Source organism: Rhynchophorus ferrugineus, unplaced genomic scaffold (genome assembly GCF_030347505.1).
Source record: "Rhynchophorus ferrugineus isolate W39M unplaced genomic scaffold, kcgeb_rfMv2 rfM10, whole genome shotgun sequence".
NCBI lineage: Eukaryota > Metazoa > Arthropoda > Insecta > Coleoptera > Curculionidae > Rhynchophorus > Rhynchophorus ferrugineus.
The window spans coordinates 28,484,463-28,498,772 of NW_027472589.1; the positions used below are offsets into that span (position 1 = coordinate 28,484,463).

A 14,310-nucleotide genomic window follows, 5' to 3' on the forward strand; every position below is an offset into this window, starting at 1 on the left:
GGAAAACTGTTGAATTAAAAAAATAATAAAACAGGTTATGTTGTATAGCAGTTGATCACATTGATATTTCGCCTATTCATCAATAGAAATCGCTGATCAAAATACGTGCAAGTACCTAATACGATTGTGGATTTATATTGATTACAAAGTAGTGTAGTTGACTAGGAACCTTCTTTTAGAACTAGAATGATTATATCCATTCAAAGTCAACGATTATTATCTACATATTTTATTTTAAAATGTTTTTTTTGTGTTAAAAACCTAAGTTTGATTATTGTTTAATTTTTAGTAAGTGTTTGTTATTTATATTTTGAAGTCGGTTCAATTTTTTTGCTAAAAATATTTTATTTTTCTCTTTTCAGTGTTAGATATTTACTCAATAAATTACGTAATTATTTTATTTAATATTACAGTGGATAGGCCAAGTAAAGGTGCAGCCCGTATGAGGAAAAATAGGAATAAAGAAATAATGATTGAAAATAATTACACCATTACACAATAGAAGCAGTAGTATAATGTAAACAATATTTTACGAGGTTTTATAGGCTACAGTTGGTGATTAAAAACCAAACTGAATGGCTTTCGCACTGAACGACTTGATGGAACTATCAGATGCCTTTGAAATTTGAGCGTATCCCTCGATTTCCCTCCCTTCTCCCCAACAGATCCTGACTTGGTTCCAGTGGGACCACCTCGGAAGGGCACTCTTTCGAATAAAAAAAAATTTTGAAAATCGACCCAAAACTGACGGAGAAATCGGCGAACATACATTAAAAAATATATATACAGCCGAACATAGATCCTCCTTTTTCGAAGTCGGTTAAAAATATATTGAACGGCCTCGGTAATTTAATGGCGCCAAAAAAGAATGTTATGTGTTGTTAAATCTTAGTGAAACTACTGTAGAAAATAATTACTTGTGTCTTCAGCTGTCGGATCCATATTATCTCTCGTTGTAGTCTTCTCCCGAAACGACGGCAATTCCACCTCAACACTCCGCAACCGCGACAATTTAAACTCGAGGGAACCTGAAACTGGAAAGTTGATGGAAGAAGGAAGAGGACCAAGACCGAGAGCGGGAAACATCAAATGCAAAGTTGTAAATTAAAAATAAAATTTTATTTAAATAGACAAAATACGAATATTGAAATACAAAATAAATCCTAAAACTATATATGTGTATATATAATAATCAGTTAGCTATACGGGAAAAAATAAATAATTGAAACCGAACAGTTTTTGAACTAAAACAACAAACGAACGTGGGTTAGTTCGGGATGATTCGAACTAGTATTTAGTCTATTTGTTTATTTGGAGGAAGTCGCGTGGGTTTGGGGGTTTCAAAAAATCTACAGGATAGTTTGTCAAAGTTCATAGTCAATAGCAGTAAAAACCTGGGAATAAGAACAACTTTTCCTACAATTTTGTCAATGATTGTTGATTTTTTATATTGCTTAAAATTATGAACATAACCCTACATTGATTGAAACCGAAACCCAAGCAGACCCTCCAAAACGCAACCAACCAGGGATTCGGACAAGCACCGCATCAAATATCGCTTTAAGCCCGACTATCAATGGAAACTAACGACAGCGAACTTCAAAATCTCCCCTATACATATATATGTGTTGTACTTCCCGAAAGGCCCTGTATATTAACTCACACGCATTCAATCTCACGGCAAACTAGAAAAATGGACGAAACACGTTTCAAAGTATGTATTCATTTGTTTTGACGCTCTGTGTCCTAGTATACTACTACAGATTAGGGATGTTGTGGATGTTCGATTAGTGGTGAGCCTCTGTGGACGTAGGGCACGTTTAACCACCAGTAGATTTGAAGAAAGAAACATTATGATGTATTTTAACTTTCAGATATCTTACTGAGATTCAAGAGTCTGCGAATAGCCAAAATCTAAATATTTGTTGGCATGGGTTACAATTTGACAGAAAATGATCATCGTTAAATTTATCTGATGCTAGCTTCGATTTTAACTTGAAATGTTTATTAAATCATCCACTATATTTCATCATACCAACAAGAGTTCTCTCTACAAGTTCTCTGAATGTTCAAGAGGTCTAAAGAATGAAAATTGGAGCTTTCTTACTCTAAATTGCTTCCCTGGTAAAAGATGTCATGATGAGCCAAATAATCTTCGAGTGATGATAATAGCCGAGGAGAAAAGTACTATAAGGACAACTTTCCTGAACTAGTGGAGTATTAACATTAGTGCATTTAAAATGGCAATGATATTAATCAAAACTTCTGCAGAAGATGGCTATGATGGATTTCTTTGTTGAACTGTTAAACTTTTTCGAAGAAGAGAGAAGAGAACTAAGCAGCTCTTTGTGTAATTCCAATAAATCAAAAGTATTATGAACAAGACGATATTATGATCGAAGATAACGATCGTTTTCCTCCATAAAAACTCCCCATCTACATCCACATTGACACCAAAAACTCTACAACCGCAACAACCCTGTCATATCGACTAAAAAACGAAACGAAAAAATCTCCGATATCAGTCAACAAGCGAGCATTTTGCAGCGTTTAAAAATCCGCAGGAATCTCATTATCATCATCATAATAATAATCATCGGGGATGCCCTCTACGTCTAGTGACTGGGATTAAATCCACCTCGTCAAACGAACAAAACAGAACCACAGGTAGATAAAGCATCGTCTCAATATTACACGCTACGCATTTTTTTTTGGTTTATCCCTTATTTATAAATATTATTCCTTATTATTTTATTAACATTATTAGTTTCTTGTTTGTAATTTAATTAATTAGTAATTTTCATTTGATTCACGGGGTGGGGGGGTTAAAATTCACTCTGGAAAATAGAGCGGATCCGTCTTACTCTAAAACAAGTAGTCAACGAATAATTTACTAAATTAGATATTTTTGGTCTTCCCATTAAAAATAATAATAATAATAATAATAATAATAATACGGACAATAACAACGAAAATGACGAGAAAAAAACAATTGAGCAACGGGCGGGATCTCGAGGCTCTACGGCTAAATCGCGACACTCAAACCTAGAAAAAGTCAAACCCAACGGAATAACAAAAGTATGTGTGTGTAATCAGTGTGTATGTGTATGTGTATAGCCGCCACAGTTGTATCACTCGGTTAATCGTGGTAGGCGAGGTCCGCGACCGCCCCCCGGACGGACGGGACACGCCTCTTTTGTAAACACAACCATAGAGATGGGGCGGGGCCTGTTAGTGTTATGGAGGCTCCCACTGGTCACTAGGGCCAACAGTAAACGCTAGTCGACCGGACCCAGAGTGTCTTTAAGGCGTTTCATCGCGTGACTGCCTATGTCGCGCACTTCCGGCCACTGTTTCAGCGTGAACACTATGGCAATAACGAAAACAACGGTGGTGATAATCCTGACTCTGCAAAAGAAAATCTCCGGTAAAATCCTTCCTGTTCAAGTGCGTACGCGCAACACACAGGCCGACGGGTCAACGCCGTCGCTACATCTAGTTGCCTAGCGACTGATTGTTACAGGCTACAACACCAAACACCAAAGATAATCACCGTCAGTCTAAGTTTATCTGGTTACTAGTTACCCTCAAAGGAAAACAAAATACTCAAGCCCTCACGCGATGGGATGCAACGCAATACAGTCTCAGTCAAAATGAAATATGAGGTACGTGAAAAAGTAATCCACGTTATCTACCATAAATTCAGTCTTGCTTCCAAATATGTAACCTCTGTAATAGTACAACATATGGCACACCATAATATGAGTTCCCATCAGAGGCAGTGGCATATAAAAGAAAAATATTTTACCAACTAAATTTATTGATAGTCACATCGATTTTTATCTGTTGGAAGATTCCTTATCGTCATAAAGTGTTGATATCAAAGTTTTAGTGGAGTTTCTGTAGCATTTATAACATTGCGGAAATGATTTATAGTAATATACGATAATTTGCAAGGTTTATTGTTTGTTTTTTTTCAACTTTTTATAATTTTGTAGCGCTGCTTTGTTAGACCAGTCAATTAGCGATTTATATAACGAAATAAAGAAGGGTGTGGTGGTCAAACTATAACAATCATATTTTACAACCATTGACGAGAAAGTCTGAACAAGAGAACAAGAAATGCAGAAAGAAGCAAGCAACAATTAACAGTCTTGCAGTAACAATTATTTATATATATATATTTATTATACACAGAACCAAACCATTACTGGATCTTATCTTATATTTACAATTAGTTACAGCTGATGTCTGTATGAATGGGTTGATTTCATGTTATTGGAATCTCATGATAACATATCAATTATCATACATTGTCAGATATATATTGAGAAATTATTAAGTTGATGAAACTGGTAAAACCTTATTTGCCTTTTGCCTTTATTGACAAGGTCTATCTGTCTTTATAATCCAGTTGCCAATATCACTTTTCAAAAATTATTTATCCTTATTATTATATAATTTCTAATTACACTATTACTCTTGATCTTTATTAACTTCCTTACTAGTGTTACTGTGTTGTTATTCTCGAATGTTTCCTTAATCGAATGCCGCGTAAAATCTACTTTTTTTGCAGAAACAAAGAAAATAAAACAAAAATTTACAGGCACATTTTTGCAAAATAGCATGGAGAAAGTTCGGTTTAACTAACTCTCTACAAAATAGTTTCATACACCAGAATTTAGTTAATTTATTTAATTTCCTATTTGATTTTTTTCGTGATTAAAATGTATATTTTATCAACTTTGTCATTTCATCTCCTGGACTTAATTTTGTACCTTATCATTTCAGCTTTAGTTTTCAAATTGGAAATATTTTGTGGATTAAGTTACACTTATAAAATAATGTTTGTTTTCGGAGAACGACCTTGTATTAAAGTATGATATATCAACTATAACAAAAAGTTTAAATGTCATGGCTTTTATTAAAAAATTGCTCGAATAGGCTCAACATTATTTAACCACAGAAAACAAAACAATGGGTCTTACATTCGTGTATTCTTTGTTTCAAATTGACCCACTTATTGATTGAATTCTTACATACGAGAAAAAAGGTATTAATTATGGATAATCCTAGAAGGTGTGGGGAATGGATGGTAGAAAATTAACTTATCAGGACAATATTAAAAAAATTCAACTAAATAAAATTGACAATTATTAAATTGTTTCACAATAAGTGACAGAGTGTACTTGATGTGATATATAACATATAGAGTTTTGAAACTACCACACCAATAATTCACAATTGTCTCACTGTTCACTATGTGATTATCAAAATAAATTTTAAAAATGTATTTACTCACAAAAGCTCATAGTGTTAGTTTTTTTTTATATTCGTATATTTTTATGTTTCTGTTTGCTTTTAATTTGGTGTACTTTGCTTTCATAGTTTAGGTATTATATATTCTCTTGCTTTTCATGTTATTGTTCAGCAATTTTAGTGTGATTGTAACATATGTACAGACTTCAGAAGATCCATTAAGCTGATGGCTGGATTATTAGTAATCATAATTAAACTCTATCAGTCGCTTTTGGGTTTGTGACTTGTAGAATAAGCATTTCACTTTTGAAGAAGAGGTTAAGACTGAGATCAAGCTTCTTCTTATACTGTCATTATTTTATTTAGCAATAGATTTAACATTAGAAGTAATAATAGTTATTTTGAAGAAATGTTTGATGTCTTATATATAAACACGAAAAACGTGGATTACTCTCACATTTTACCCAACAAAACTGTGAACAATTACCTAAGAGGGTGTGCGGAGGTCAGCTCTTCCATATTCCCCTGGAGAAGATTGACGGCCACTTCAAGCTGGCCAGGTTGCCCAGTTGATGCTTGCCGTCCGTCACTTCTGTCACCGTGACCGTTCCCCTAGTGGAGCTATACAAAGAAAATGAAACAACAAAAAAAGAAAGAAAACAAAAGATAACGAAACAAAGAGAGAGAGTTAGAGATGGGAGGCGCGGCCTTGGACGGAAGCCACGCCCTCGGGTTGTCGGGACTGCCCTTACCGATTTATAAACGTAGACTGACTGAACGGCGAGGACTAAGGGTGCATGACTCACCTGGTTCGCAGGAAAGGCATTATGATACCTGCGCAGGTGGCAACCAGTAACAGGACCACCTGCAGGACAGTGAGCAGGACGTTTATTAGTTTCACCACGAGTGCGCGAGCGTTCGAGTTGTCTAGGCCCTCGAGCATCACGTACTGCTGCTGCTGCAACGCTTGGTGTTCCATTTTTTGTATCTGAAAGGTGATAAGTACCGTCTATATATATATATCTATAGTCATCGTAGTATTTATTTGAAATATGAATTATAAAAGTATTATACAAAGTGGTTCAGTTCGGTGGGCCATGCTTGATCTTTTGTCATATTAGCTGATGGTCGTATTAGATGTTTGCATGTATTCTAATCATGTTTTACTTTAAGGCGTTTCTTAACAAAACATGGTACAGTATGTTAATCAAATTTTTTTTTTTTTTTATCATTTCCTAAAACTTTTTCCCCATTTTTCTAATAACATGGCGATAGCGTGACGAAAGGATGATGCTGGTTTGGTAGCGATCCTATTAACGATCCGTTTTCACCATTCTTTAGCACTTCAAAACCGTGTGCCAGCTAATCATAGCTAATCAGAAGACGCTATGTCTGGTTAGCACGCTGGTTGCGACAGAACTTCCCATTCGAGCTGCGATAGCGTATCTTTCACGTTGTCCTGTTGTCAGCATGCAAGAGAATGCGTCTGTTACTGGCTATTGCTGAACTTTTTTTGCCACAATACGTTGTTCAATTTGAAACATACAGAATCTCTGTTGTACAAATTTCATCTGGTATTAGAATGCTTCGAGTGTACTTTTCTAATTTTCAGAAAGACAATACTTCATAACTTAGCAAAGCAGTGGTTTTCTACATTTTAAATTAATTATTTATTGATATGAATTTTGGCAAATTAAAGAACTGTATCAAACATATATAAATATGATCACTTTACGTTACTAGCTTTACTACAGTCTTCAAGTGAGTTTTATAGATTTTTTAATATTATTCAGTGGCAACTACTTACTTTTGCTGCTGAATCAATTTTATTTTTCAACAATAGTGACACTTTACTAGCAAATTTTATGTATATGTGCATAGATTGTGGATATTTTGGAGAACAGTATGAAGTGTAGCTCAATTTTGAGAAAGGGAAAACAATCTTAGGTTTCTGACATGATAAATTTAGGACAAAGCAATCCCTAACAATAATGTAACAGATTAAATTATTGATCTCCTTAACTGAATTCGAAGAGAACTGTTATTTACTTGACAATGTTTCAACATAATCACATCTGCTATCTCCAGGTATTTTTAAATATACTTGGAAAAGAGACAGATAGATAGTAGAGAAATGCAGACACAGTACATATTACAATTATTATTCGCGGGTATAACTATGACTATTAATTATAACAAAAACTTAACGTGATTAATTACGATCAATATATACTAACCATGTTTTCATGTATATAAAATTACAGAATCATTCAATACGATAACCGCAAAGATCTCTAAAAATAATCTCACATCGAGTTGGGATAAAACCACTATCGATGACGACAACGACGACACCCACCTTGGTTTGACATTGTTCCAGCATCTCGTGGATATCTCTCAGCCGCTCCTCGCTCTGGTACTGGACCTTCTCCTCCATGTCCGCCATGGCCTGTTTCAGATTCTCCACCTCGTTCTGATGCAGCTCCGTTAAATCGTTGATTTGTTCCTCTAAACGTTCGGCCTTGAACCTTTCGTCCTATGAAGAAATGACCGTCATTCAAGATTAGCCTTACTGTAGCGTAATTCGAGAACGAACCAGCAAGAGGTACATAAATGTATCACGATTTCTTAAGATTGGGAATTAATTTGACTCTCTACAATCAACAACTAGTGAGACTAAAGCAGGCGATTGAAAAAAAAGAGACCAGAATGGAAGAATAGGAAAGACGTTATCCTCTATTACCACAAAACTAGACCATACACATTTTTAGTGACTAATAGAGAGGCTGGAAAGTCTCGACACATCAAAATAGTTGTTCTGATCTCGAATATTAGAAGTCCTACATTGAGGAGATTATAGTTTTTCCAGGAAGGTGGCACAAAAAAGTACATTTAAATTTGCTTGTAAATAGTGAAATTCCTTGTGAAAATGTATGGTGATGCTCATCATAGTCCAGATGTCAATGGTTTGAAAAAAATCACTGGAAGGCGAAAACTAGTTGTAAGGTCTTAATTAAAAAAATTCCACTAAAGTAAGGACATAACTTGGGGACCAGTTAAAAGTTGATAGATCTAGTTAGTTGATTTTGAAAAAAATAATCTGGAAACCTTTCTAAATATCCTGTATCTATAAATTATGTTTATATTTAATGTAATGCGTTAATAGTAGATCCAAAGATACATTTCTAGAAATTCGTGAAGAACCTTTTGCTATTGCAGTTCGTTCAGGAAGTATCCAACATTACCAGCAAGACTTACCTGCAAGGCTACGTGAAGATACTGGACCTCCGTCTGCAGACTCTTGGTGTTCTCCGCGCTCTCCTTCAACGCATCCACCTGCTCCTGCAATAATTTGTTCTTCTTCACCAGGTCGGTGAAGTAGTGCTCCTGATTTAACTCCTGCGGATGTCCGTATCTATCGGAAACGACGACGATGAGATCAAAAAGCCCCGAATTGCGAACTCGAAGAACAGTTACCTTCCTATACTGTCGCTGGTGACGCTGCTCTCGCACTCTGACCCGTCGTCACTGGGGAACCTCTTCTGGCCGACCCCGCCCTGCATGCTACTCTGTGACGCGGTCATCGGCAACGTGGCGCTGCCGTGCTTCGTCGTCGGCTTATGATTGGCCGCCGACTCCTCGCCGGCCACGCCCTCCTGAGACGGCCCTGCGCAACTACCCTCCGATCCCGTGGTCTGATTGGCGGACTGAGCGGCCCCTACGTACCAAGCTGCCGTTGAGAGGAGAGAGGGAACGGCGTGCGGTTAGATTAAGGCGTGCAAACGGACGGGGTTATTCGGACAGTTATACTTATTAACAATGGGTGGGGGGATTGTAGTTTTTTACGTTTTTTAGGGGGGGGGGGGGGGGCGTAGCTTTCGCATTAAGCATGTATGCATATGTTAAATGGGTTGTTCAATCAGTTTTGCTCTTTCCTAGTTTTATTTCTCGATAAACGGTACTAGTTTTTGATGAACACGGGCTTCGGTCCAATAAAATAGCTAATGCACGTCATAGATGACGTCGAATATATAGTCTATTCGTTTCAAAACCAGACAGTATGTTTTCTTCTCATAGAATTCTAGTTAAAGAGTTACAATGCTGTCTGATGCGTAAAAACATGTAACCGAATCAACACGACAGAATAAATGATGGCAAAAATCTTTAGTGAAACATTAGTGATAATAATTTGAGGTTATAAACCGGCAAACGTTGTTTTGGCGCTTTGCTTGTTTTGAAATTACTCTGATTGAAAATGCTGAAGCCCATAAATAGTCAGTCAGAAACACGTTGCGACTTTAATCAGTTACTTTGAATAGGAACGAAATAAAGTTGCTGCGGTTTTATTGATAACATTTTAGTATGTTGCAGCAGCAGTGAATGTTGGGCATTGTGACTAAGATCTCTCAAAATATAAAAAACAATACAATGTAAAACAATGCTTTGTTGTTCATCATTCGAGATCGAATTTATGAAATATATAAAAACAGTAAGTAGTTTTTTCAATCGAAACATAATTTAAAAGAAAACTGTTAGTCTGGGAAGTATGCTTAACGATCTTAGGGATATGCAGCCATTTGACGGATGTAAGTCATCCCTTCATAAACTGTTAGGGAATATAGGATTTGATTTTGAACCATTTAGATGACCCACGAAGATGTCTAATGGAGCTTACAGGCATTGCATTTAAAAGAATACAATTTTTAAAAGTATACAAAACAATTAACGAAGATTCATTATATACATTTCTGTATCTAGACGGGACAGATATTTCAAAATGGGCCACTCTTGGCATGACGATTATAAAAACAGTGTAAAAACATCAAAACAATGTTGCCAAATCTTTGCAAAATTCTTAAAAACATTAATGATAATAATTGGAGGTTATAAACCGACATACGACATAAACCAAAAGTCAAATATAATGTAGCAACATTGACGTGCATTGGCAGTTTTAGTGGATTATATGTATTTATTTACAACTGTTCATATCTGTATATTTTAGTGTATATAGTATGTATATTTAAGTGTATCATCAAAATAAATTCATGGGCTATTGTTACTGTAAACGTTGTAATACTAATCTCCCCAAACGATTTATGTTAAGCGCCCCCAAAAGCTATATCAGAACATCATAGAAACAAACATGGTTTTGGATGTCATCGATTAATTTAGGGATCTTATGAGGAAGTGTGAAAACGTTTTGGTTAAAATAACATGTTTCAAAAAGCTGTGCCAAGAACAATAGGCTCAAAATATTATTGTCACCTTTTCAACTTGCTGAATATCAAAATTCTTGAGAAAAAACATTCATCAATATAATTCGCCTTCTTAGACGATATAATCTAGATTAAATAATTTTTTCCAAAGTATAATATCACGTTTGTCTTTTCGATCGACAAAACTTATTGAACAACCTCGTATATTAATTATATATACACTCAAAACAGATATATGTTACAGGGGAATTTCTCTAACTACCTATACCACAGGGAAGCTTATATACAAGATTTCAGTACTTCATCATGTCAACTTGGAATACAATTGAGTGTATTTATTACATAAAATATAAGGCCGGACATCTGTTAATTTTTTCCTGATATTTTGAAACTATACTTTTTTTATATAACAATTTTCTTTTTATTAATTAACCTGGTGTCAGCCCATTCTCTTAACCCACTTTGCGGCACACCGTCGATTATACAAACTCTTTAAAAAATTAGTAAGCTGATTCCGAAAATAGTAATAAGAGTTCGCGTCATTCACGCGTTTCTCACATTTTAATATTTCAGTATCAAAAATAAGTTTCACAAGGAAGTGAATTGGAACCTTCTTCACACATGTGATATGCCACAAATGAAAAATATAACGATAGCCACATTTACTGATGATACTGCGATTCTTGCTATCGGAGACAATAACGAAAAAGCCACAAGAAAATTACAACAGGCAAGTGATATAGAAGGAGCATATAAAAAAGAAAAGGTAATAGTTGAAGTTCAAATATAGGAAAGCATATTGGTTACTTGGCACAAAACCATAATTATCAGTACTTAATAAATTGGTATTATATAAACAAGTATTGAAACCTATACTACAAAAAGTAATATAACTATAATACAAGTTTTCCAGAAAAAAGTACTGAGGAGTATTGTACGTGTACCCAGATACTATAGGACTGATTTCTTATAACGAGACCTTCAGATACCCACTGTCACTAAGGAAATCAAGATAATAACAAGGAGACATAAGGACAGACTCCATTTCCATGTCAATATCGAAGTAATACAACTCTTAGATAACACCAGAACAGTACACAGACTTAAAAGAAGCAAACCATTTGATCTTGTGTAGGATAGTGAGGTGCATTTAATAGAAAAACAGCAGTGTTATTTATAATTCCAGCATATGAACGTTATTATTAGTAACAATGTACTAAATAAATTATTTAGAAAAGTTTGAAATTTGTATTATTACATTTAAGAAATAATTATGCTTCATTGCTATACCTCTAGCAAATCAACGGTTCTAAAATAAGGTGTTGCGTGCCATTGTTGATGCTCCGTACTATATTTCAAATAAAGTGATACAACGCGATATTCCTCTAGAACCTATAACGAGTGTAATCCAACGTGTTTGTGTGAAGTACTTCGAAAGAGTGTCAGTGCATCCCAATGTACTCGCTAATCAGCTAAATATGCGACGTGATAGTGAAGTGCGTAGACTAAAACGTTTAACACCACCTGATCTGTTTACTGGACATATGTAGAGTTTAGAATAAGCATGAGAATAAGACTAATTAATTAAGATAATATTTTATACAGAAGATTTCTTAATGAAGTGATTTTCTACATGCCATGTATATATAATATAAACAGAAGAAATACTTATTGCCAATAGGGCAGATTGTGGACTCACGAAGAGTAATAAAAAAAAATTGCTATTCAGTTCATATGAAGGAAACTTACTAAAATAAAAAATCTGATTATTGGATGTTGTATGGGTATTTAAAAATGTTGTCCATGCTCCTTGGCCAAGAAAAGAGGGTAATAAAATTTCTCTGTGCCATGTGATATGTGAGTGGGCCAGCGGAGAGAATAAGTAATTGATTGAATTTAAAGGACATTGATCCAAAAAATACAGGCATGTAAGAAAAATTTTGAGATCCAACAAGAACAATTTGCACAAAACTTTACTAGACTCTAAAAAGATTCTTCTACCATCACTACATACTAGATCGACTCAATCAAGCAATTTGGAAAAGCTTTACACAAAGATGGTGATGGTTTATTAAAAATTATGTAGAAAATGTTATTGTTTGCTAAAAACTAAACCAAAAGAAGAGATTTTTGTTGTGTCCGATATTCGTAAATTAATATTTGATTCTAATTTTGGAAGCAATGATGAGTACAGAGGAAAAAAAGACTTCGACATCATTTAAAGAAGTTGGGAATAACTTTTTAGGCAATGTGAAGTCCCTAACTATAAAGTTATTATAGTTTGTATCGACAAGTTCGAAACTCTTAATTATCTGATGAGCTTTAGAATTATGTCGTGAGAGAATTGTTAGTGATAAAAATATATATCAAAAATATTGAAATGAATTGGTCTTTCAAAGTAATTTGAATCAATTCAAATAAAATCACAACTATATTTTGCCTAAAGAAATATTTGTTGGAACTAAAACTGACCCTAGTCTAAATTGTATAAAATCACGGTAACGCTATTATTATTTTCAAAACCAACGTCAAACGCTCATCCTTTCAGGATGTAATGGCTTCCCTATCAATACATTTCAATTTGAGGAACCAGAAATCCTCCGGTTCTGTTTGTTTATGAATTTTCAAGATGAAAATAAGCTGCGACCGAAATTTCGAAAATATTGTTTCTATATTCCCCAACCTTGCTTAAAGCCAAACAATCCATTTCTTACACTGGAAATTTGGCACAAACACTTTGTTACTGTGAAATTAACGTACACTTTTAAAATAAACTAACAGATGTCCCATCCTGTGTATTCACAATTATCGTAAAGGTCATAATAATGGTAAATCATAAAATGTTTTAAAATAACAATCGTGATAAAAGTTATAGTAAAAAGTATTGCAGTTATTCAACTAACGATGCTATTATGTTGCTTTAAAAATTATTAAAACCAATGGTTACAACTAAAAAAATACAATAAATAGAATAGTAAACAAAATATCGATAATATTTGAAAAATATATATATATATATATATATATATATATATATATAAACAAGGAGATAAAACGACTATACAACTCAGAAATTATCAGATATCAGGTAGCCGCAGGATTTAAGACAAGATAATCCTACTGCCTATCGCGGAAAGGCATGGTTATAAATTTATATTTGTGAATGTTCTTAGGCAAGAGTTTAAAATCTTACACGGAAAACCATTTCAGTTACGCCAGTAGCAAGGCTCGGTAGGACCTGATGTCTTCTGGGATGGTCTCTAAGTTGGTCAGTAGCCAGTCATTAAGCTAATGCTGAGGACTGTGGCTCGAAGCCCACGTTAAACAGTATAGACAAAATAATATGGATTGGGAGGCAATATTGTGGTATCCAGCTGGTCCTCTCACTCACATCACTGGTCGGATGACTGCGAATGAATATCTCGATGTCTTCAACAATGAAGTTCTTAGTTTGACTAGCATATGGCTACCAAACCTTCCAAGATGATAATGCGTCCACACACACAGCGAAAAAGGTTCAGTCTTGGTTTGAGGATCATCAGAATACCTTCAAACATCTTCTCTAATTCATCTTCCTTGAATAACTGCAATTGTTTTAAAATAAAATGATGGCTCAATATCTTATCAGGTGTTCATATTATTTTGTCCGTCCACTGTATGAGTTTGCAGGACCTTTCATTATTTCTGACCTTTTACCAAAACTTTATGATGTCCCGTTATATACAAAGACGTTGAATAAACCGCAATACTTTCTCCTACACGTAGTCGAGTCGCAACAATCTAATAAAAACGATCAATTCCAAGAAGTCACCAATAAAATATGGCTAAACAT

General features: G+C 34.7%; 1 protein-coding gene across 12 annotated transcripts in view; it reads right to left on the bottom strand.

Annotated features, from left to right (window-relative positions):
- Nucleotides 1–1,097: 1,097 nt before the first annotated feature.
- LOC143203982 (transmembrane and coiled-coil domains protein 2) overlaps nucleotides 1,098–14,310 on the bottom strand; it is a 78,701-nt gene continuing 65,488 nt past the window's right edge. For 5 of the 12 annotated variants that reach the window (XM_076416362.1, XM_076416364.1, XM_076416356.1 and 2 more), the window contains 5 exons: nucleotides 8,737–8,989; nucleotides 8,518–8,674; nucleotides 7,619–7,795; nucleotides 6,066–6,247; nucleotides 1,098–3,408 (listed from right to left, as the gene is read on the bottom strand). In XM_076416362.1, the coding sequence (XP_076272477.1) occupies nucleotides 3,279–3,408; nucleotides 6,066–6,247; nucleotides 7,619–7,795; nucleotides 8,518–8,674; nucleotides 8,737–8,989 (899 nt within the window). In that variant the 3' untranslated portion in view covers nucleotides 1,098–3,278. Of the gene's footprint in view, nucleotides 3,409–5,746; nucleotides 5,881–6,065; nucleotides 6,248–7,618; nucleotides 7,796–8,517; nucleotides 8,675–8,736; nucleotides 8,990–14,310 lie in introns of all 12 variants that reach the window. The other 7 variants (XM_076416365.1, XM_076416366.1, XM_076416357.1 and 4 more) reach the window with 3 other exon arrangements.